The 20,644-nt window shown below is 39.5% G+C and overlaps 2 protein-coding genes across 2 annotated transcripts in view; one reads left to right on the top strand and one right to left on the bottom strand.

Moving 5' to 3' along the window:
* The window catches only part of LOC117827134 (telomerase protein component 1-like), a 29,901-nt gene extending 21,058 nt beyond the window's left edge, over positions 1-8,843 (bottom strand). The window contains exons 1-17 of the mRNA XM_034703625.1: positions 8,666-8,843; positions 7,418-7,923; positions 7,109-7,300; positions 6,839-6,988; positions 6,532-6,696; positions 6,049-6,186; positions 5,880-5,951; positions 5,340-5,464; positions 4,518-4,675; positions 4,214-4,323; positions 4,057-4,135; positions 3,276-3,468; positions 2,763-2,978; positions 2,594-2,642; positions 2,358-2,510; positions 2,012-2,068; positions 103-224 (exon numbers count right to left, since the gene is read on the bottom strand). Coding sequence (XP_034559516.1) covers positions 103-224; positions 2,012-2,068; positions 2,358-2,510; positions 2,594-2,642; positions 2,763-2,978; positions 3,276-3,468; positions 4,057-4,135; positions 4,214-4,323; positions 4,518-4,675; positions 5,340-5,464; positions 5,880-5,951; positions 6,049-6,186; positions 6,532-6,696; positions 6,839-6,988; positions 7,109-7,300; positions 7,418-7,921 — 2,483 coding nt within the window. The 5' untranslated portion in view covers positions 7,922-7,923; positions 8,666-8,843. The remainder of the gene's footprint in view (positions 1-102; positions 225-2,011; positions 2,069-2,357; positions 2,511-2,593; positions 2,643-2,762; positions 2,979-3,275; positions 3,469-4,056; positions 4,136-4,213; positions 4,324-4,517; positions 4,676-5,339; positions 5,465-5,879; positions 5,952-6,048; positions 6,187-6,531; positions 6,697-6,838; positions 6,989-7,108; positions 7,301-7,417; positions 7,924-8,665) is intronic.
* A 1,798-nt stretch (positions 8,844-10,641) lies between these two features.
* Positions 10,642-20,264, top strand: zgc:66427 (uncharacterized protein LOC406256 homolog). Its single transcript, XM_034702557.1, has 5 exons — positions 10,642-11,443; positions 13,845-13,940; positions 14,029-14,134; positions 16,683-16,784; positions 20,207-20,264. Exons 1-4 carry the CDS (start codon positions 10,918-10,920, stop codon positions 16,738-16,740), a joined length of 786 nt encoding a protein of 261 aa, XP_034558448.1. The 5' UTR covers positions 10,642-10,917; the 3' UTR covers positions 16,741-16,784; positions 20,207-20,264.
* The last annotated feature ends 380 nt before the right edge of the window (positions 20,265-20,644 follow it).

Genomic DNA, 20,644 nt, shown 5'->3' with positions numbered 1-20,644 from the left:
GAGATATTAAAGTCAGAAGGATTGATTGAGTGAAACTTTATCTTCTCACAATGTCTGTGAGATATATGGCCGAGGAACAAGGACAGAAAAATGGAGCTTTACATGTCTGAGAGGAAGATCTGCACCAAGAGGGCTTTGTTGTTCACGTCCTTCCTGTAGCTGCTCAAGGTCCAACTGATTGTATTAGGCAAATAGTATTCACTCAGCACGATGATGTTGTCGATCTGAGACACAGAAACATGCAAAATGTTAACAAGAACGCACTGATGTCGCTGATCAGCAGCTGATGTCAACCTTTTTTTTTTTTTTCATCAACAAAGCTGCAAAATGTTATCAATGAAACTTTAATTTAATTATATCCCGTGCAAGGGTCCTTAATCTGCAGAGTTACAGGCAGATTCAAGGCAGATTTAGGGCTACATTTTCTGTGTAAAACCACCTGAATATAAAAATGTTTTGTTTTCTTAACTTAGAAGGAGCGCTTTGTAACTACATATCTACTCAGAGCGGATCCCCTTCCACAGAGGCCCCCTACGGTAGTAAAGAATAGACAATTAGGTTACCAATTACTTGGGCTCTCTCTCTACCGCTGTAAAACAGTCTTTTAGAAATCTTGGTGTTACTTTTGATCATCAATTACTCTTTGACCAACACATTAAATCAATAACCAGTTCATGCTTCTTTCACCTTAGAAACTTAGCTAAAATTAAATCCATCTTCTCACACAGAGTTAGAGATGCTTGTTCATGCGTTTATTCTCTGGCCTAGTGTTAAAAGGTACAGGCACTGTGGCCTTCATCGCAGCAGTTGCTGGTTCGACTTCCATGACCCTTTGCTGTGTGTCTCTTCAACTCTTCTTTTAAATCACATCCGAAAACATTGTTTTATGGAAAAGCCTTCTTGTAATATTATGTTTTATCCATGATGCTACATTCATTTTTTGTTTATTTTTAGTAATTGCTAATTTTATTCACTACTCGTTTCTATTTGTTTTACTGTTTTTTTTATTGTTTTTAATAATTTCTAGTAGGTTCTTTTTTTACTCATTTACTCAACTGTTGCTTTAAGTTGTGTTCTTCTTATACTCAGTATGTCTTGCTAGTTCAATTAGTCTCCCTGATTTATCATTATTGTTGGGTTTTTATGATGTAAAGCATTTTGCAATGTCTGTTTTGATAACTGTATAAAAATAAACTTTATTCTTATGATTAACTCTCCCATCTCATCAAGGAACCCCAAAAAATATATTTAAAAAAGAAGTGAACTTTGAAAAGAGGTGTTTAAGTTTGCTGCTAACTTTACTTGGAACAAATAGAAAAAAGACCTGAAACTCCAGACACTGGTCTCATTGGATGCTTTCAAGGTGACTTGAATGACTTATAGACAGACACATTTGGATGTCTATATTTGTGATCATGGTCGATTTGGACAGAAATGTTTTACTCTTTTAAAGTCTCTTAACGTACTGTAGTCATGTATCTCGTACTATGTTTGTATGTCTTAGGCAAGACACTCCTGAAAAGACATTTATAATCAAACTTCTTCTAAAATGTTCCCTTTGCATCAATATGTAAAAAGGAGTGTTAGGACTTATGTTGTTCTGTAGTTGCCATTTTTGTGTCTGCAGGTTTAGGTCAACTTTAGTCAACTTTAAACTGGATTAGTTGCAGCTTAGTCTCTACATGTGCACACTCAGCTGTCTGATAGAGGTGCATTATCAAGCTGTGAGCCACTTCCATTAGGTTCGTCACATCTTATAAGAAAGCAACAACAGAACAGCACTGCTTCCTTAACATGGCATGTACAATCATTCCTCTGATGAGCATTTTTACCCTGGAAGCATTAAGATGTTTTAGTTTCTAATAAAAATAACAGACTTAGTCATAACTTCTTTCATTAAGAAATCCTAATTTAATGAGTTCTCCTTTGACTCTATCTTTGAAACAGCTAACAACAATGTACAAAGCAGCCACATTTTTAAAATTCAAATCAAAAGTGTGAAGAAACTGACCTTGCTCTTGTTGTTGAACACCTTGGAGATGGAATTGCGTTCACTTCCCTCAAATGCCTGTGAACGAGAAGAATTATATAAACCAAGACAAGAGAAATCCATGAACAATTGAACATGAACTTCTTTAGACAGACGGGTCACTCACAGGTTGTTCAACTAATGCAGGAGTTTGAGTCTTTCCTTGATTAATCAACAAAGTAGTGACGGATTGTTTTTAAAGTGCCTTTTTTGGGTGTTTAAAGAATTCGTCACAGAAACTAAAATGAATGATTGTACAAGGGTTTCAAAGAAAACACAAGTGACTTCTTGTGACATGAAGCTGAAGGACCTCAACAGAAAAGCAAACCTTCATTTGTTTGATCACACTCCTGACGTTATCCAGGAGAACATCAGACTTCAGCTCTAGTTCTTCAGTGTGATTCCAGTCATACATGTGGATCTGACAGTCCTCAGCACTGCTGCAGATCATCAGAGAGAGCAGAACTGCAATCTCATCAGACTGAGAGGAAGAAAGGAAACAGGGAGAGGTCAGGCATGTAAAGGTTTCTTTCTTCTCAGTGTTCATATGTCACAGGGCCTTACAGAGGGAGTGAGCTTATCTTCCTCACGATTTGTCTTCTTCCCTCTCCTCCCTCTCCTCCTGGGTTCTACTTCCTCCTCCTCCTCCTTCTCTTCCTCATCTGCCTCCTTCTCTTCCTCCTCCTTCTCTTCCTCCTCCTTCTCCTCCTCCTTCTCTTCCTCCTCCTCCTCCTCCTCCTCCTCCTCTTCCTCCTCCTCATCTATTTTCTCGGGGTCTGGTGGGAGGCAGAAGTCGTGTTTCTGAGCCGTGTTGGTACTCATATTTGTGGGCAGCAGGATGACGGTCCGTCCGGGGAGCGGGGGCACGTTGTACCGACAGGAGAGCTGCACAGCCGTCTCCAGAGCTTTACGGTAACGACCCAACAGTTCCATAGTGAACAGCCTCTCACTGGAGACACAGACACAGAAAGAGAGACATTGTATTAATAATTATGATTTCCTTTGCAACAATTTGTATATTTTTCAAAGGCATCAAGGAAGTGGTATCAGCTGTTTGAGGCTATAATTGAAGAAGCATCCCAGCAGCTACCATATTATCTGGAACTGGCAGGTCATTGCACCTTGTTGGGCAGGAAACCATACTTCTAATACTTATACATACTTTTCTGCATCAACCACAAAAAACGACATAACTGCTAGTTAACACAAAAAGGAACATATATTAGAAGTATATCAAAACTCATACTTGGCTTTTATGAGCTGAGCCTTCTTCATTCTGTACAGTCTGTAGACAAACGGCACTCCGAGCGTCACCCTCAGTCTGCTCCTCACAGTTGTCTCCCAGTCCATACGTTTAAAACGATTGCTCCTGGGGATCTTCTTCAGGATGTCCTTCAGGATGTCTTTGACAGGGGGCATGGCCTTCTGGGTAGCTGAGGCTAGATGACAGATACTGAGATATGAGCGTTTAAAGCATGTTTCCAATCATATCAAGAACATTTGGTTTTGGTCTGTAACATCTAAAATCTATGCTGTGGTTGAGACACCCAAACCATGAGTCCAAGTCGAGTCGCAAGTCTGCAGTGTTCAAGTCTTCAAGCCGCCAAAGAAGAAAGAAGGAGTCTGAGCGTTTTCGCCAAACATTAACTAACAATAACAGATCGCGATACCCGATTTAAAAGAGGAGTATCACTCAGTCAGTCGGCTCTTACATACTGCCATTACAAGGCGGGATGTTTCCGTCCCTGCTGTGCCTCACCTGCAATGTGTTAGGCACAGAGGCATAATTCGTTCCATCTCTGATCCCCCATCAGAGGAAGTAACAGAGGCAGAATGGAGGGAAGTTGCTGTGAGTGAGTGTGTATGTGGTGCGTCCTCTGTGTGTTTACAAGCTGGGCTTCGCACACCTCTGCAATGGGATGTGAAATCACACAAAGATGTTGTGATGGCAGAACTTTGTTGCAGAATTGCAATGTGTAAGAAGCTAATCAGAGTATTTAGTGCTACTTTGTGTATATGTGTCTCACCCAAAGTTTGAAGCTGCATGATGACTTTATAGGCGGCGAGGAATCTGAATGGAAACTGTCGGCTCTGAATAACAGCTTTCTGTAAAGACATCAAAAACACAAAGTTACAGAAAGAACTTCAAACTCTGCATCATAAGAGTTTATTCATTAATAAAACCTTGTTGGTGAGTCTGCTGAGGATCTTGTTGTGGTGAGCCTCACTGATGCCTTTAGTGATCATGTTCCTCAGGTTCCTCAGCATGGCCATGAATGGAAGAGACTTGTTGTCTGCACAGAAGAGAAATGATCCATCAATGTGTGATCATGGACACGTCTCTGTTTGAGCTCTTATGTTATACGAAGCTGATGTCACATGTTAAGTTTGTCGTGCTACATTTGCACAATGAACTAAAACTTAAGAAATGTCTTTTCTCCCCATAAACTCATAAAAACAATTCTTTAAATGTTCATGCTGAGCAGACCGATGAGTTTCTCCCAGGTAGCAGCCTTGTTTCCCTTCAGACTGAGCAGCCGGTCCCACGTCTCCGGCTCTTTCAGTTTCATGCGCTGCCCGGCTCGCTCCCTGTCCCACTCGCCCTTCATCCCACTTTTAGTGAAAGACTTCAGATCAGCCGGATACCTGAGAGAAACACAGGGACATATTGAATCAGAAGTAGCTGAGGTTAAGTTACTTGCTTCAAGGACACAAGAGTTATAGTGAAACAAATGTAACCCTCATTTCCTTGTTCACCTCTGCTCTACTTTTCTGTGTAAACAAAATAGTGAAGAACAGTTAACGCAAATTTTTCTTTGCGCTTAAAAAATAAGATTTGTGTTTCGTAAAATCTAAAGGAAATATTTCTGTGCAGTAGATACAAAAGATAAATCATTTTTAAGCTTCCTTTAAAAGTCTCTCTTTACAGAAAGGCATTCCTGTTCAAGGTTTAAACCTTAAAAAAGAAAAAAGCATTACATTGTACCTTTTTTTAAAACACTTAAATAAAATTAGGAGGTTTTAAATATTTAATATAATTAACAAGAAATGAAATAAGTGATTTATAGTCAGATAAATTAAATACAAATTAGATAAAACAGGTAGTTTGAGTTTCTTCATAGGACACATTATGAATATTATAATACTGCATATTACAAACATCTAAAATGTCCTTATGTCTGCTCTTGAATTCAATAAGTTGTACATATTGAGATGATAAACATGTAAAAGAGTCAGTGGAGGTTATCATTGTGAGTGAGTGTGTATCAGTGTGTGTGTGTGTGTGTGTGTGTGTGTGTGTGTTGCTTACTTTCTTCCCAGGATGGCCATCACATGTTCAGCTGGTTCTTTAAGGTGAAGCTTCTTGATCAGCTTCTTCATACTGAACTCACTCTGCTTTTTATCCACCACCTGTCTGTTTTCCTCTACTTTCAGCTTTAGACACACACACACACACACACACACACACACACACACACACACACACACACACACACACACACACACACACACACACACACACACACACACACACACACACACACACACACACAGGTAACATCAGTGTTACAGGTATGTGCTACAGAATACATGCAAGAACAGACAACACTTTGCTGGGACTTTATCTGCAACAAGAAGAAAGTGGATCTTGATTGTTTTATCACAATCTTACTTTAAAATCTGCATCAGATCCAAATCTCCCGGCACAGCTCATATGTATTTGATTTCATCCCACATTCATAGCAATTAAAAAACACTTCAGTAAAATAAATGATCCCAAACTGTGAAAACAGACTCAAGTAAATCACATTTATTGACACACAAAGAAAAGTTCTGAGTGTTTACTTACAAACTTGGACAGAATAGTTGAATCTGATCGCAGCAAGCTCGCCCACTGTTTCAGCTTATCTTTGTTTGGTTCCTGTAATATTAAACACAGAATATTAGTTAAAATTGAAGGAGTGCATCCAGTGATGGTATAATCCTGTGAACCGGGACCATCATCAAAGCTTCTGTACCTTGTTTTTGGGTCTGTTGCGGCTGTGTTTACAGCGGTGTTTGCGTGTGTTGTATTTAGCCAGCTGGTACTCGTTGAACTGCTTGAATTTGTCAGCCATCGCCTTCTTCAGGCACATCGGCAGAGAGCGGCTGAAGCACTGGAGACAGACAAATACGGCGTCAAGATGGGACAGAGTTCAGAAAATTGCGTTCGGCAATACAATATGGAAATGCCCCAAAATATAACTTAATGAAAAAACAAACTGCAGCTTAGCTCCAACAACATTATAATGAGGTGCTGCAGTACTGAAGAGATTACCCTAAGTTCAAATGATGTTCACAAAATTTAAGAAAGCATGTGTTTTTAGGGTAACATCATTATGATCAATGTTATTTTCTGATGAGCTATAAATTCTGATGTACATTTTTTCATGTAATGCAACCCTAGAGAGATCTCATAGAACCAAAGTGTCAACACTGTATTGGACATCAGAAGCACTCACTGTACTGTAGATCCTGATGACCTCCAGCCAGTCTGAGGGCAGCTGTACGGCAGCACAGAAGTATCTGCGGACATGTGACTTTGTGGACGGCTGATTGGCAGCCAGAGCCAATAAGAAGTTTGCTGTGATGCGGATGTTCAGCTCCTGTCGAGTGTAAACTGCAACCTGAAAGGTACGAGAAATAACAAGCACATGATGGAGAATGTAGATTTTTCAGCATGATACCAGAGACAGTTTGAGGAGGGTCGAATGATTGACACTTCAGGAAAAGTACAAGGGACAAATCCACACAGACAGGTATACACACCTTTAGAAGAAACTGTGGGTCAGAGTCAGAAATGTCCTTCGACAGGTTCATGATCCTGGTCCAGGCACTGTCCTCTAAGTCCCAGTCCTTCTCACCTGGATTTTTCGACTTATTGATCAGGGAGCAGCACACATCGTTCAGCAGGAGATACTGAGGAAAAGACAGATGTGTGTCTAATCTCAGTGAAGCTAAGGTCATCTGATCAATCCATTAAACACCCAGTTTTTCTAATTCTATGACAAATGTTTCGTCTTGAGTATTTTCTCCTACTTTTTTATCCTTCAGCTCCTCTGCGATTTGATCCTCTCCCCTTTCCAGCTCAGCAAATTCCTCCTGTCTGATGACCAGAGATTGGTCCAGTTCTTGGTTGTCCGCCTCCCCTCCAAAGACGGCTAAATCTGGGTGTGATCCAGCGGTATCTGCCTCTTCAGACCAGTATTCATCTTCCTCAGATGAATCAGTCTGATGCAGAAGAAGTCAGTTAGATACTGTCAAATGTTTACATTCAAAACAAATACTTGAAAAAGATTATAAGCAAGAAGAAAAAAAGTTAAAGAAAATTAGGATAATTTCATGTACCACACTTGTATCTTTAAAGGAGGACATAAATTCAGAAGAGTGCTCTTCATCTTCATCTCCTCCATCAACACCCTTCTGCTCTCCCAAAACAGGAGTGAGGGGAGAAGGAAGATGAACAAAGTGACGGCTGGCTGTGGATGTTGAGAGCAGGGAGACATTGGGGATGGTTGTTTTTGAGGTCAGGGAAAAAGAAAGAAGAGGTGATTTGCTTTCTAAGAACTTGTTCTCCGTGCTAAGGAGGGGAGAGGTGAGAAAGGGTGAGAAGGAAGGGGTGGAGAGAAGGGAGGATGAGGTGGAAGACAGGCTGGAGGGCTGCAGAGCAGGGCAGGAGGAAGGCTGGGCTGCAAGGTTTAAGAGTGGGGGTATGAGCGTGGACGTCCGAGTTAGGAGCTTGTTCTCAAGACACAGGGGAGTGTAGCTGGAAGATAAACTCCTCCCATATGTGGCCTGATGCGTCTGCTCTCCTTTGGCCACATCTGCAGGCTGCAGAGTCAGCACCTTCATCTCTGCACAGAGGAAAAAAACAAATCTATTATATCTGAGCTTCGCCTCTTTAATCCCACAAACAAAGCTTCACACTCCTTTAGAGCATTGTGTATACACTCAAGTTGTTCAGCTACATTTCTTCAACCGTCAAACAAGCCCTGTACTGCTGTATTAAAGGGTGTGTTGCTGAAGGCATCCATAAAAAGAGAGCAAAGTCTAGAAACATTCAATATACAGCACAAGACTTTTCAGGGTTTGACTGGACACCGGAAGACATTTTCTTATAGTCAACATGCAAATAAAAAGGAAACACAATGGAGATTTGAAACCCTCAGACACTGCAGTAAACACTATAGATTCTGCTGAAAAACAGGAAATAGTGCACTGAAAACTGAGCAAACTCAATATGATGCTGTGTTAAACACGTTTAGTGGATTCAATTTTGTGTTTCCAGCCTCTTCTCCATGATAGAAAAGCAGCAGATTGATTTAATTAATGGAACAAAAAGATATAAGCATTATAAAATGTGTAAAGTAAAGTAAATCAGGGCTATCAACCGTGACAAAACAATTAATAAAACTGCCACAATGTCCACACAGCAGGCACAGGATATAACTTCCATTTATGACAAGAGACATCAGTCTACATTTAATATTAGTCAGAGTGTTTCATGGTGGCCTACTTCAAGTTCTCTGAAATGACTCAAGAGTTTGAGGTGTGGTGGTTGGCTGTGAACACCGACATGAGATGACGAAAACTCACCGCAATAGTCCCCAAAGAGGCTCCACAGACAGCGCAGACTCTGAACACAGGTATCCTCTTGTGTTTAATGTTAACGTGTGATGAACTGCGGTGTTAGCATCTGTTTCTGACGACTATTGGGCTAAATGTAGCTCCTGATTTACTGTAAATGTCCTCATAGGAAGCAGCTGATTCCCGGTGATTGGTCAGTATTCTTGTGTACTTTTTTACCGTAATGGCAGGTGTATAGGTGCCAATATTCAAATAATGGAATATTCAGTAACATGAAGCTTTGGAGGAAAAATCGGGAATCCCCCGAAACACAATAATGACAGTGTGTCATCATATTATTTTTTATTACATGCTTCAATTTACATTTTCTTAGTTTCTATTTTCATTTCACTATGACTTTTGTTTTCGCTTTCAGTTAAGTTTTAGTACGTTTTTAATGCTGGTTTGTGTATGGAAGCAAATAGTTACCAAAATTAAAATTAATAAGCTAATTTGAAAACTAAATTGCATAAAAAGAAACGCTATTTCATTTTCCAAACATGGGCGCATTATTTGACTCATTGGTAAAATTAATATTCAATAATCACATTTGCATTTTAATTTTCATCTTCAACAATGTGAATTATTTTACCCAATTAAAATGAAAAAGAAAATGACATTTGCTTCTTAATCTTCAAAAAAATGCCCCTTTAAATTATTATCATAATTCAAATGGAAAAGCAAATACGAAAATTAAATTGCACTTACAGAAATTTTTTTTTAATTTTCAGAATGGATACACATTTTTTTTTTACTCATAAATGAAATGAAAAATCAATCAAACCTTTTAGAAATTTAGTGTTCAAATTTGCTTTTTCATTTTAATTTTGGTAGTTATTTGCTTCCATATTATTGAGGTTATTTTTGAATTCTTAAAGTGCTTAGTATTAGTTTGTTTCTGTTTTTTTGTGTGTGTAATTTCTTTTTGAAACAGAATATTTGTCAGGGGTCAGACTCAAATCCAAAGAAAGTATTTTGAAATGAAAACTCAAAACTCCAGTCATTTAAAAATATATTGCCTACGAGAACATATGGTAGCCAGGTAACTTCAGGTAATATGAACTGCCTTTTATCAGTTCTTTTAATTGTTTTGTTTGTTTGTTTTTTTCCCAAAATTGTTTAGAAAATTTTACCTCAGTAAAGAATAAAACAAAAATTTCACAGTACGCATCGGACCAGTCTGCCTCACACAATGTTTCCCACAATGAACAGCGCTCGTTCTGCTTTTTCTTTTCTCTTCTTTTCTTGACGGGGGGAACTCAGTTTTTAGGTGCTGTGATATAAACCACTTCTTAACTTTTTAAATCATAAGTGATGCTCAGTCACGTCAGTCATGTCCTTATTTGGGCAAAACTCGTAATCCTAATATCTTCTGAACCGTCACGTTAGAAAAAAATTCACTCCCCGTACAGTGTGTGCCATTAGAGAGATTAGCTTCATAGGGCCAAGCCGTTTTTTGAACCAGGCTGTAAACATGTTTATTAATGCTGCAAAGATCGTCTTTTTCCCATTCATATCTATGTAGTTTCCGGTGTTTCTGCAGCCAGCCTCAAGCGGATTCTCGATGTACTGCAGTTTATATCACTTCCGCATTGGCTTCATCGTTTGAGACCGGAGTTTGCCGCTTGATTCAAACGCATTAGTAGGTAGTATCTAGCAGGCCGTTTCAAAAACAGCCAGAGAACATAAAATATATTTGAGCAAATGTCCTTCTAGGGCTTCCATACCTTTGAGTACCTTTGCATAACCAATGTAAAATGTTCCATGTAAATAGAGAAATTATTCTTCCATAACAAAAAATATAATTTATTTTCTGTGAATACTTGTTGGTCCCACATAACACATATTCAGAATTAATGTATAAGGTGAAATATGAAATGTATGAATATCAACAACCTTGCTTCTCGGATTACAAGGTGACGTTACCGTAACTGTGCGTGTATGAATGAAAGGAGGAACTGAAAGTCTACTTCCGCTGCAGCAGCGACAACGTCAAAAAGAAGGAAAATGTGGACTGAAAGGACAAACTGAGGCCACAGAAACAACGTCCGACTGAAGATTTTGTATTCTCTGAACTCAGTTGCCAGACAGGTGTTATTATTTAAAGCTACCTGGGGATAATCTGCCAGTTTAAGGGGTGGTTTGGAGGTGATCTCGTCCCCTTGTTCTGTGGTGGTTCTCTTTGAGGAAGCTGCTCGGCTAACCAGCTAACTCTGCCTGAGATGGGAACCAGAGCCAGCCGCCTTCAGGAGGACCCGGTTCCGCCTGCTTTTGGGAAAGATGGCACAAAGCGGGACTCCTATCGACGACCCCGCTGTGCCAGACCCACCAGTCTCATGGTGGACTTCTCGGTAAGCTTCGAGGACACAGAGGCCAACCACAGCCGATCGGAGGAGGGCAGCGACTCGGACCTCGGGCAGCATGGGGCGAGCGCAGACGGTAGCCCCGCAGACCACCACAGCATCCCCTCCAGCATCGGCCAAGCGTCCTCTGCGGAGGACAACAACAGCGAGGGGAAGCCCGAGGATGAGGGGGATATAAGCCCGGAGCCTCCCGTTGGAGTGGAACATCAGCCTGGGGAGGAAACAGGCCGCACGCCCCACCGCACTTTTTCCGAGCGGCTGCCCGGGAATCGGCACTCTTCCTCCCGCAGTGTCGGCGCAAGATCCGCCCGGGTCCGGGGCTCACACCAGCGGCCGGTGTCAGAGGCTTGGATCGGCCTTTACCGTGTTAACAACCGTCACGGCAGTAAGTTTAAACATTGAACCACAACACTACATTACATTAATGTCATTTTAAGCTTTTTATGCCAGTCAAAGTCTGTTTATTATATGTATAAAGCCCCATCATGCTTTACACAATTACAACAGAACATTTGTGTGTGTGTGTGTTTTGGTTTCTCCTCTCCCTTCTTATTTTGATTTGATTTGACTTTATTTTATTTTTGTCTTTGTTTATTCTTGATCTTTGTAGGGAGCCTTGTTAACATCTGGCAGGGGACTACGGATGTCAACTAGCCTTTTGGCTAATTCTGGCATATTTACAGAAGTGTTAATTAATATGCATGTTCCTTTTTAAATGAAAAAAATAAATGAATCAAGAGTAAAGAAATATGGCATTAAGAAAATATAATATTTATTAAAATATTAGAAATGATCGTTTTAATTTGGTATTTTTTAAAAAGACATGTCTTCATAACAATGGGTTGGAATATCGGTCAACTAACGTCACGATACTAGACACACGATATCCCACGATACTATTCCATTATACAGTCATTTCTGAAACAATGAGGAAATGTTAAACAATCATCAGAATCAGAAACACTTTATTTATCCCGAGGGAGACTCAGTTGTTACAGAATGCTCTTATACACAGTATGAAAAAAGTCAAAATATGAATAGAAAGAAGGAATAAAATAAGACATAAATATGAATGAAATAGTTTAAATTGGATTAATAATAGGTATATACAGAAACGCAGAATAGTTACAGTTTGCTATTCTCGAAGCGCTGGGAATGAAGGTATTATATACAGGATGTTCATATAATGATACATAATTATATTTGATTAACTGAAGAATACACAATTCCCCTGGTTAAGAGCATGATTTATGTTGTTAGCGCTACCAGGAGGAGTCACAAAGTAGTGACATAGTAAGTCAAATTTGAAAGGAAATCTGTGTATTTTAAATTTAAAGTAAGATATTTGGTGCCAACATTAGTATAACTCTATTGCTTGCACAACAAATTGCCTCACTAATATTTTGTCCTATGTATCAGAATCAGAAATACTTAATTTATTAAAGAAAGTCAAAATATGAATTGAAAGAAGGAACATATGAATATGAATCAAATCAAATTAATGAATAATAATAAAGTATATACAGAAGCGCAGAATAGTCATAATTAGCTATGTATAATCACATCTGTCTTATTACCTAAACAGAACAGAAGTATGCTGTATTCTGCGGAACACTGTTATTCATGGATCTGTTGACGATTAGAAATATAAGAATTAAATCACTCAATACCTCTTTGGGACAAATGAAAAATATAGAGTAAGACTGTTTATTTGAGACAGCTGAAATTGAACTGAGAGGAAGAAACATTTTTAAAGACAGTGGTATAAAGCATGAATTGAAAATGAAGGGTATATAGGGTCGTGAGAATAATGCAACAAATTCAGAAAAATGAAAAACATATTTAAGACTATTAATTGTACTCTAACTACAAGACACTAAGTCTTGTATTAACTTATGAATATTGTATTAAAATGTCTCCATGTTCAGCTCTTAATCCAACCAGTCTGAAATTAATATGGATTATTTGAGGAATTTACATTCCAGAACAGATAATCTCTTTTCCCGTGCCTGCATGTGAACCAAAATCATCAGAGACCCTTTTGTATGAAGCCCAGAGTTATGGCATAAAACTAAAAAGGGTGACATACGCGCCCTTTCATGTCACAAGGCCCTACGCTGATGTAAATTGTCAGCGTTAAATCCAGAAGCATGCAAGTCAAAAACATTAAGCAACCAGTGACCTTTGATTAAAACGGGAACATGAATTTTCAGAGGATGTGAAAACCCACATGTGGTCTGCAGGAGACAATCAGCTGCACAGAAACGGTTGATGCCAGAGCTCCTGTGACAGAAAGCGTGAAAGCGAGAGCCAAAACACAGCAGTGTGGTGGGTTTCCCAGGCCAGCCCTCTAGCAAGTGTAGGGAAATGGGTCACAACTTCACATGCCCACTCACTACTGGCAGCAGCTCACGGGGGGGAAATTAGGGCAGCGAGGCACTGTATCTGCCCGTCTGTCCGATCCACTCATGACTCTGGTGGAGTCTGACCCTGCAGCTCTGGTTACTGCTTTGTGCGATGCATAGAGTCAAAAGAAGAACTATTTTTGGCCTGTTACATTTGAGGTAATGTCACTCACACCATCCACTACAGGGACGACAATCCAGCGATCACACTGGCTGATTGTGTTTCACTCTGCTCTTGCCAGGCCAGCCTGTGTAATCTAGATGTCCGCACACAGTCAGGGCACTTGTGCTCAATGTGACGCGCACATCATCCATCATTTATATCTGGCTGTGTGACATTGTGTGTTAATCTCGGCTCTGTTGTGTCTTTGCTCTGTGCAGATATCCGCTGTCCTTTCTGCTCAAAGCCTTTCCCCGGGGGTCGGATCGAGGATCACCTGTTGAGCTGCCTCACGTCCCCTCCCCTACCTTACAACAGTAAGTGTCCTATCACAAAACTTCCCCCTAATGTTGATTTTTAAAGGCTGAAAACAATCATTGTTGTTTTGTGCGTTTGTGTGTGCAGCGGATGTGCTCAGTAAAGACAGCGGAGAGTGCTCCATCTGTTTGGAGGATCTGGTGCAGGGGGAGACCATCGCCCGGCTGGCTTGCCTTTGTGTCTACCATAAGAGGTAATGAAGTACAGTTGATGTATTTGCATTACAGTGAAAAAAACAAAGAGGCACACACAAAAGAAATGCAAATTAGGCCAGGTGAGGTGAAGAACAGTGCAGGGAAGTGTGTTAAGCTTTCCGGAGCTGAAAAATGTGGTCACTAGGCTAAAGAGTTGTTGGAGAACAATGAGGCAAGGGTTGTTCTGTCTGTGCCAGCAAACACACTGCTTCTGATAATTACAGACCCATTGTCCTTTTCCATGATATCATGTTCTTAGAAGTGATCTTAACAACCACCGCTGCTGATGTGCTGTCATCAAGAGTCATTATTTGAACATGGAATTAAATAGACGACTGCAGAGTAAGGGTAAAAATCTGTTCACTTTTTGTGGAACAAAAAAAGATCCAAAGGTTGTGCAAATGATTCCAATGTTTGAGAACTTGGCTTCAACTTGTAAAGGTAAACTGTGTCATCCTCACATTTTAATTGGATGCACAGATAGCCTCCCTCTGACTGCAAAGACTCTTATAAGGGTGAAACTTAGAGGAAAAAAGAGAAGTGTTCATGTATTTTCCAGTCCTTGCAATGTCTAACCCGTTTAGATTTCCCATCTTCCCCCCAGCCTTTAGTTTCCTATAATGTAAGCTCAGACTCAACCAGGACTAGCTGAGACTTGAAATATCCCAAGATTATGTAATCCATCATGGTGAAGTGAGGAATCTGCCCGCTGTTTTCCTTTGTCATGATAATTGCATCTTCAACATGTTCTTTTTTTTTTATTGGTATGAGAATCCACTTTCTGTTTCCAGACGTTTTTTCCACGTGTTTCCCCGACGCTATGAAAGCAGACACACTTTTTAAGGAGCATGTAAACCCTGCAGAGAGAGAGACAGAGTTAAAACTTGGATTCAAACCAAGTTGCAACAGAAATTCCAAGTCCAGATAAAGCAGACGATGTGTTTGTCTTTTTGGTTTCGTTCACATGAGTTTTGTACTGCAGTGTGTAGGTGTGGTCGCTTGGCTGTTTAAGAGACATTCTGATCCACCCAGCAGAGCAACTGGGATTTAAAAAAAACGCCTGGAATTTTTGAATCTTAAAGATGTACTTGTTCAGAGTCTGTACATGGAAAACAGCTTTTACAGCAAGGAAATATTCAAGTGAAGGGCTGCAGGAGAGGATTATTCCACATTTACACTACTAGTCAAAATTTAGACACACCTACTCATACAACGGGTTTAATTTATTTTAATTCTTTATGACATTGTAGATTAATACTGAAGACATCTAAACTATGAAATATTATGGTTTTGCCATAATCTGGATTACAACAGTAGTCAAATAGGGCTATCCATTGTGTACTAACCCTACCTCTGAACAACACAACTGATGGTCTCAAACACATTAAGAAGGCAAGTCATTCTACAAATGAACTCTTGACAAGGCTCATGTTCATTAGAAACCATTCCAGGAGACCACTTCATGAAGCAGACTGAGAGAATACCAAGAGTGTGCAAAGCTGTCATGAAGGAAAAAGGGGGCTACTTTACAGAATGTAAAATATAAAACATATTCTGCTTTGTTTAACACTTTTTTGTTCATTCAGTAATTCCATATATGTTCTTTCATAGTTTTGATGCCTTCAATATTAATCCACAGTGTTTCAAATAGTTAAAATACTTTTGACTGGTAGTGTATGTATTTGTAAACAGTTTTGTATTAAATGTAAGTTATATAAAATGTTACCTTTCAAACCTCACATTTGCAGTAGCAAGCAAGTACAATGGCTAAGTAACCGCACACAAATTTAAGTTTGGGTATTCATACATTAATGTACACACACTTAAAATAAAATAAATACATAAATAAATGAAATAAAAGAACAAAATTATAATAAATAAAAACCCACCCCAGAACAAACTGAGACCACCAGCTGCATCAGACCTCAACACAGATCCTATCTTCATTTTCTTTTTTATTAAATGGCTTCTGGGCCCATTTCTCTTCATATTAGTTATTGGTATGTTTCTCTCATGTTGTTTTAGATACTGTTTAATTAAACTTAAATACATTTTTTATACTCTTTTATCAAGCATCTGTAGTTTAAGTCTGCTCTATAAATAAGCTTTACTTCCTTCCTTTTTGTGTTCAGCTAACAGTCTAAAACAAAAACATGCTCCGTTTCCTATCAGATGAGATAGAGAGAGTAGAAAGGTTGTTAACAGTTCGTAAATGTTTGTGTTTATGCTTAGAAATGTCATTGTAGGATTTAAAAACGCTTGCAGTTCGTTAGTCTGTCCTCTTTCATACATACGAATGGGATTAGCTCTTGATAAGTGATTAAAGCAAATAAACAAAAAAAGCACGTTATCTCTGCTGTCGTTGTATTGGAGAGTCTTCTAACTTGTTCAGTCAACCCACTGATTACATTTGTTTTTACATTTGTTTTCATTCAGTCAGTAAGTGGATCAGCCTCTTAGAAGATACCATGTTTTAAAACACACATTAACATGAGTGAATCAGGATCTAAAGCCTTTGTGTCTTATCTCTGATCCTTCTCTCTGCAGCTGCATCGATTCCTGGTCCAAGGTGAAGCCCTGCTGCCCTGAACACCCCTTTGATTGACTCGCAGGTCACATGTATTCTGCACAGTGACCAGCCCGACTCAGGTACGTAGATATATGACCAGCTTTAGGATTAGGCATAAGTATGCTTCTGTTACAGAATAATGCATGTTTATGTTCCATGAGGTAATAACCAACTCGTTTAGACAACGGCTAATGAGATTTACACAAGTTACAGGAAATACTGTGACGAAGTAGAGAAATCACAGTGTACAGATTTCCATCAGCAGCATTACCATCAAAATGAGCTCTGTGTATGTTTAATTCAAAATGCTCTTTGCCTGAGTCAATGTGATACCTGCACTTTTTAAAAAAAGTTATATTTTGGGGCATTTTACTGCCTTTACTTGATAGGACAGCTGAAGAGAGACAGGAAATACGGGGCATACAGCAAACGGTTGAGGCCGGGAGCCGAACCCGCAACCACTGCGACGAGGACTAGCCTATAGCCTCCCAAGTGTCATGGATAATTTAAAGCTCCTGTGAGGACTTTTTGAACTAGTTATAAGACAGACTGAAATAAATACTAGGGATGGGCATTTCAAGCCAAAATACTATTCGATAATCATTGGCATCTATTCGACGATTATTCGAATAATCCCCCCCCCCCCACACACACACACACGTCCCATTAACACCACGTTTGTGTGGTAGTCACGGTAACCAGCAGCAGGACGAGGGGCTGCTAGTAGCAGGCACTGACAGTGTCTGTCTTGATCTTTACGTGAGTGTTTTTGTGATGCGGTGTGGTGTGTATGTTTACAGCCATGCTCAGTCTCTGGAAATACATGTGTAGTAGTGTGAGATTAAGAAAAGGACAAAATCACTGTGACTGTCGCTAATGTTTTCTTCTTCTTTTGCTTTTTAATGCAGTTAGCATTCTTCTTCTTTTGTTTGCTAATGTGGTTAGCAAACAGCTTTAAGACACTCTATAGCCACCGTCTGGCAGGAATACCGTATTACAACCAGGCACCAGTAAAAACGCTGAAAACTTATACTTTTAAAATTAGCAAATATTCAAAGTAACTCTTCCATTTTTACAAAGTTAATGAATATTCCATTATCATTGCCCATCCCTATTAAATACTTATGTCTCTTTTTGAACTACAACAGCAAATAAAACCATCAGCATGAAGTTTGACCTATAATACTGATTTATTTTTACATTTTTACTGCTTTAAGAGGGTAGGTGTCGGACAAAGTGGTTACCTGCAGGATGTCTAAATAGTCTTTTAACTTTTCTGTTTTCCATGAGTGAAACATTCGACTGTAAAAATAATGAAGGATAAGATTGGTTATAAAAATGCGAATGTAAAGGACAAATCAGCAAAAAGATAAGAGGTACCACTTTGTCCACAGGGGGCGCCACAATCAACACAAACAAAAAGTTCCTCACAGGAGCTTTAAACACAAGGTGAGAAGAATACTTTCACCCGAAATTTCACAGCCAGTCGTCAGTGATTCATTATTTGTATCTATATATTCTTGAGACTCAACACCAGCCCTCACTTATTGTAAATCCAGTGTAAACACATCTGTTAGAAAGGTGAGGGAAGTATGCAGCACTATTATCAAAAGCCACTTTCCCCTCGCGGATAATAATTATATCTTCTTTCAAAGCAGACTTCTCTGTGCTGAAGTAATTGGAAGCTTGCAGAGCTGTAATGATGTGCGTACGTAACAATCATTTACTGCGCGGAGATGCCAAAGATGTGTTTGTGGTTTTGTGGACTGTTGCAGTCATAGTTTGTCCTCCAGAGAACACAGATGTGTTCATTTGTATCCGTAGAAAGTCCCACTTATTGTTTATCTTGGAGAAAATACGTTGTTTAGTCTAAAGTCATGCATGTACCCTGAAGTAGCACTTACAGAGACACCATGAGATGTTTTTCCTTTCCTTTATCTCCACCAAAATTCAGATAACAGTCAGAGCTTTCATTTAGGGACATCACTTGAAAAGTCAATGTTACTGTGACTCTTTGTTTCCTATGATGGTGTTACGGTACCATAACTTCAATTAATTAAAATACATGTTATATATGTTGTAGTGTTATATATGTTTGGAAGTGTGGGGCGCCGTTTTGGCTCATCACCCCATGTTCAGAGTTCATAGTCCTCGTGGCAGTGGTTGCAGATTCAAACCTTTGCTGCTCTCTACTCCCCACATGTCAGTTTATTTGACAAGGACAGACATTGTTACATCCAGTAACAAATCAAAGTGAAACTGATGCAGTGTTCGAGACATGGCTCATTTGCAGTCCTTGTCCCTGATAAGGCTTTTGGGAAATGAGGCACGTGATAAAATGCAGAATGAAATAGATATTAAGACGTACAGTGATAGCAGACAAAGACAAGCAGCCACATACAGTAGACGCGTAAGAACTAACAGTAAAGCCAGCATATAAAGCATATAAGTATTTGGCAGTGTTCACGGCTCTTTGAAACACACAGATTGTGTAAAAAATAGACGTAGTATCTGTAAAGTCACCCATCTGTTCCTGAAGTGCTGTTTTGAAGCGGGTACCATATTGGAAATACTGAACACAACCTAACTTTGTCCAAGCTAGTGTGAGGTAAAGAGGCGGGCCTTCAGCCTTTTCGCTAACAGCTACTGGGTGCTCGCTTGTCAATCTAGTCAGTCATGTCCTTATTTGGGCAAAACTCTAAAGTTGAATAACTTCTGAGTTATAAAAAAAAACTCACCAGTGTACAGTGTGTGCCAATAGAGAAATGAGCTACTCAGGCCTAAACTGTTTTTTGAACCAGGCTGTAAACTTGTTTATTTCTGCTGTAAAGATCGTCTTCTTTGAATGGGTGTGTATGTGGTTTCCAGTGTTTCTGCAGCCAGCCTCAAGTGGACGCTCGATGAACTGCAGTATTTAGCACTTCAGCATGGGCTTCATATTTTAAGACTGGTGGTTGCTGCTTGGGTATTTTGAAGATGCTCAGGCTGCAGTTGAATATTTAAGCTGCCATGTCTTCAAAGTTATTTATTTAATCTATTTCAGTTTCATTGACGTAACGCACACACTGAAAAATATTAGTAATGTATTTCTGACTTGGAAAAGATAATACTTTATTAATCCCGAGGGGGTATGTGGTTGTTGCAAAAAATTAATTCAGTTAAAAAAAGAGAGAGAATTAAAATAAGAATACAAATTTAAAGGTATATACAAATGTTACATGGTATAAACAGGTGTAATTAAACAGGCAGAAGTGACAGGGTGACATGGTGTGATTATAAAAGGTGGCAACAGGGTGATATAAAAAAGACAAATATAACCTGCACTGTGAGGCAGTTGAGGTGCGATATGCAATATAAATAAGTAAATAGATTTGTATATATAGATAAGTGTGTGTACAGAGAGAGAATAGTATTGCATACTCCTGTTGCAGATATCTTATTTAGACACTTGTTACAGTATGCATGACTTTCTCTAATGTCCACTCTGTCTGTTTCTTCACAGGAGACTACACTGAATCCCAATAAAAACCCAATAAAAATGTGTATTTGAACAAATGAAAGCCCACAGTCCCTCTCAGACCTTTATTTGAGTGGAGAACGGACCATCTGAAGAAGAAGAAGCTCCAGTTAGCAACATCTCTCTCTCTCTCTCTCTCTCTCTCTCTCTCTCTCTCTCTCTCTCTCTCTCACTCTCACTCTCACTCTCACTCTCACTCTCACTCTCACTCTCACTCTCACTCTCTCTCTCTCTCTCACTCTCTCACTCTCTCTCTGGATCGCTCCACATGAACCTGGTCTTGGACATTTCAAGCCAAACTCTCACCCCTCCGTCTAATCTCTGGCTCAGACCCTCGTTGGATCAGACGTGGAGGAGGTTCCCTTTCTTTGTTACAGACTTGGCTTGAGTCCTTGGAATATTGAATAGAAAAAGTATGTCAGA

The sequence above is a fragment of the Notolabrus celidotus genome, chromosome 15, assembly GCF_009762535.1.
Source record: "Notolabrus celidotus isolate fNotCel1 chromosome 15, fNotCel1.pri, whole genome shotgun sequence".
Taxonomy (NCBI): domain Eukaryota; kingdom Metazoa; phylum Chordata; class Actinopteri; order Labriformes; family Labridae; genus Notolabrus; species Notolabrus celidotus.
Note: the sequence above shows the minus strand (reverse complement) of the source record. Positions and strands in the feature narration are given on the sequence as shown.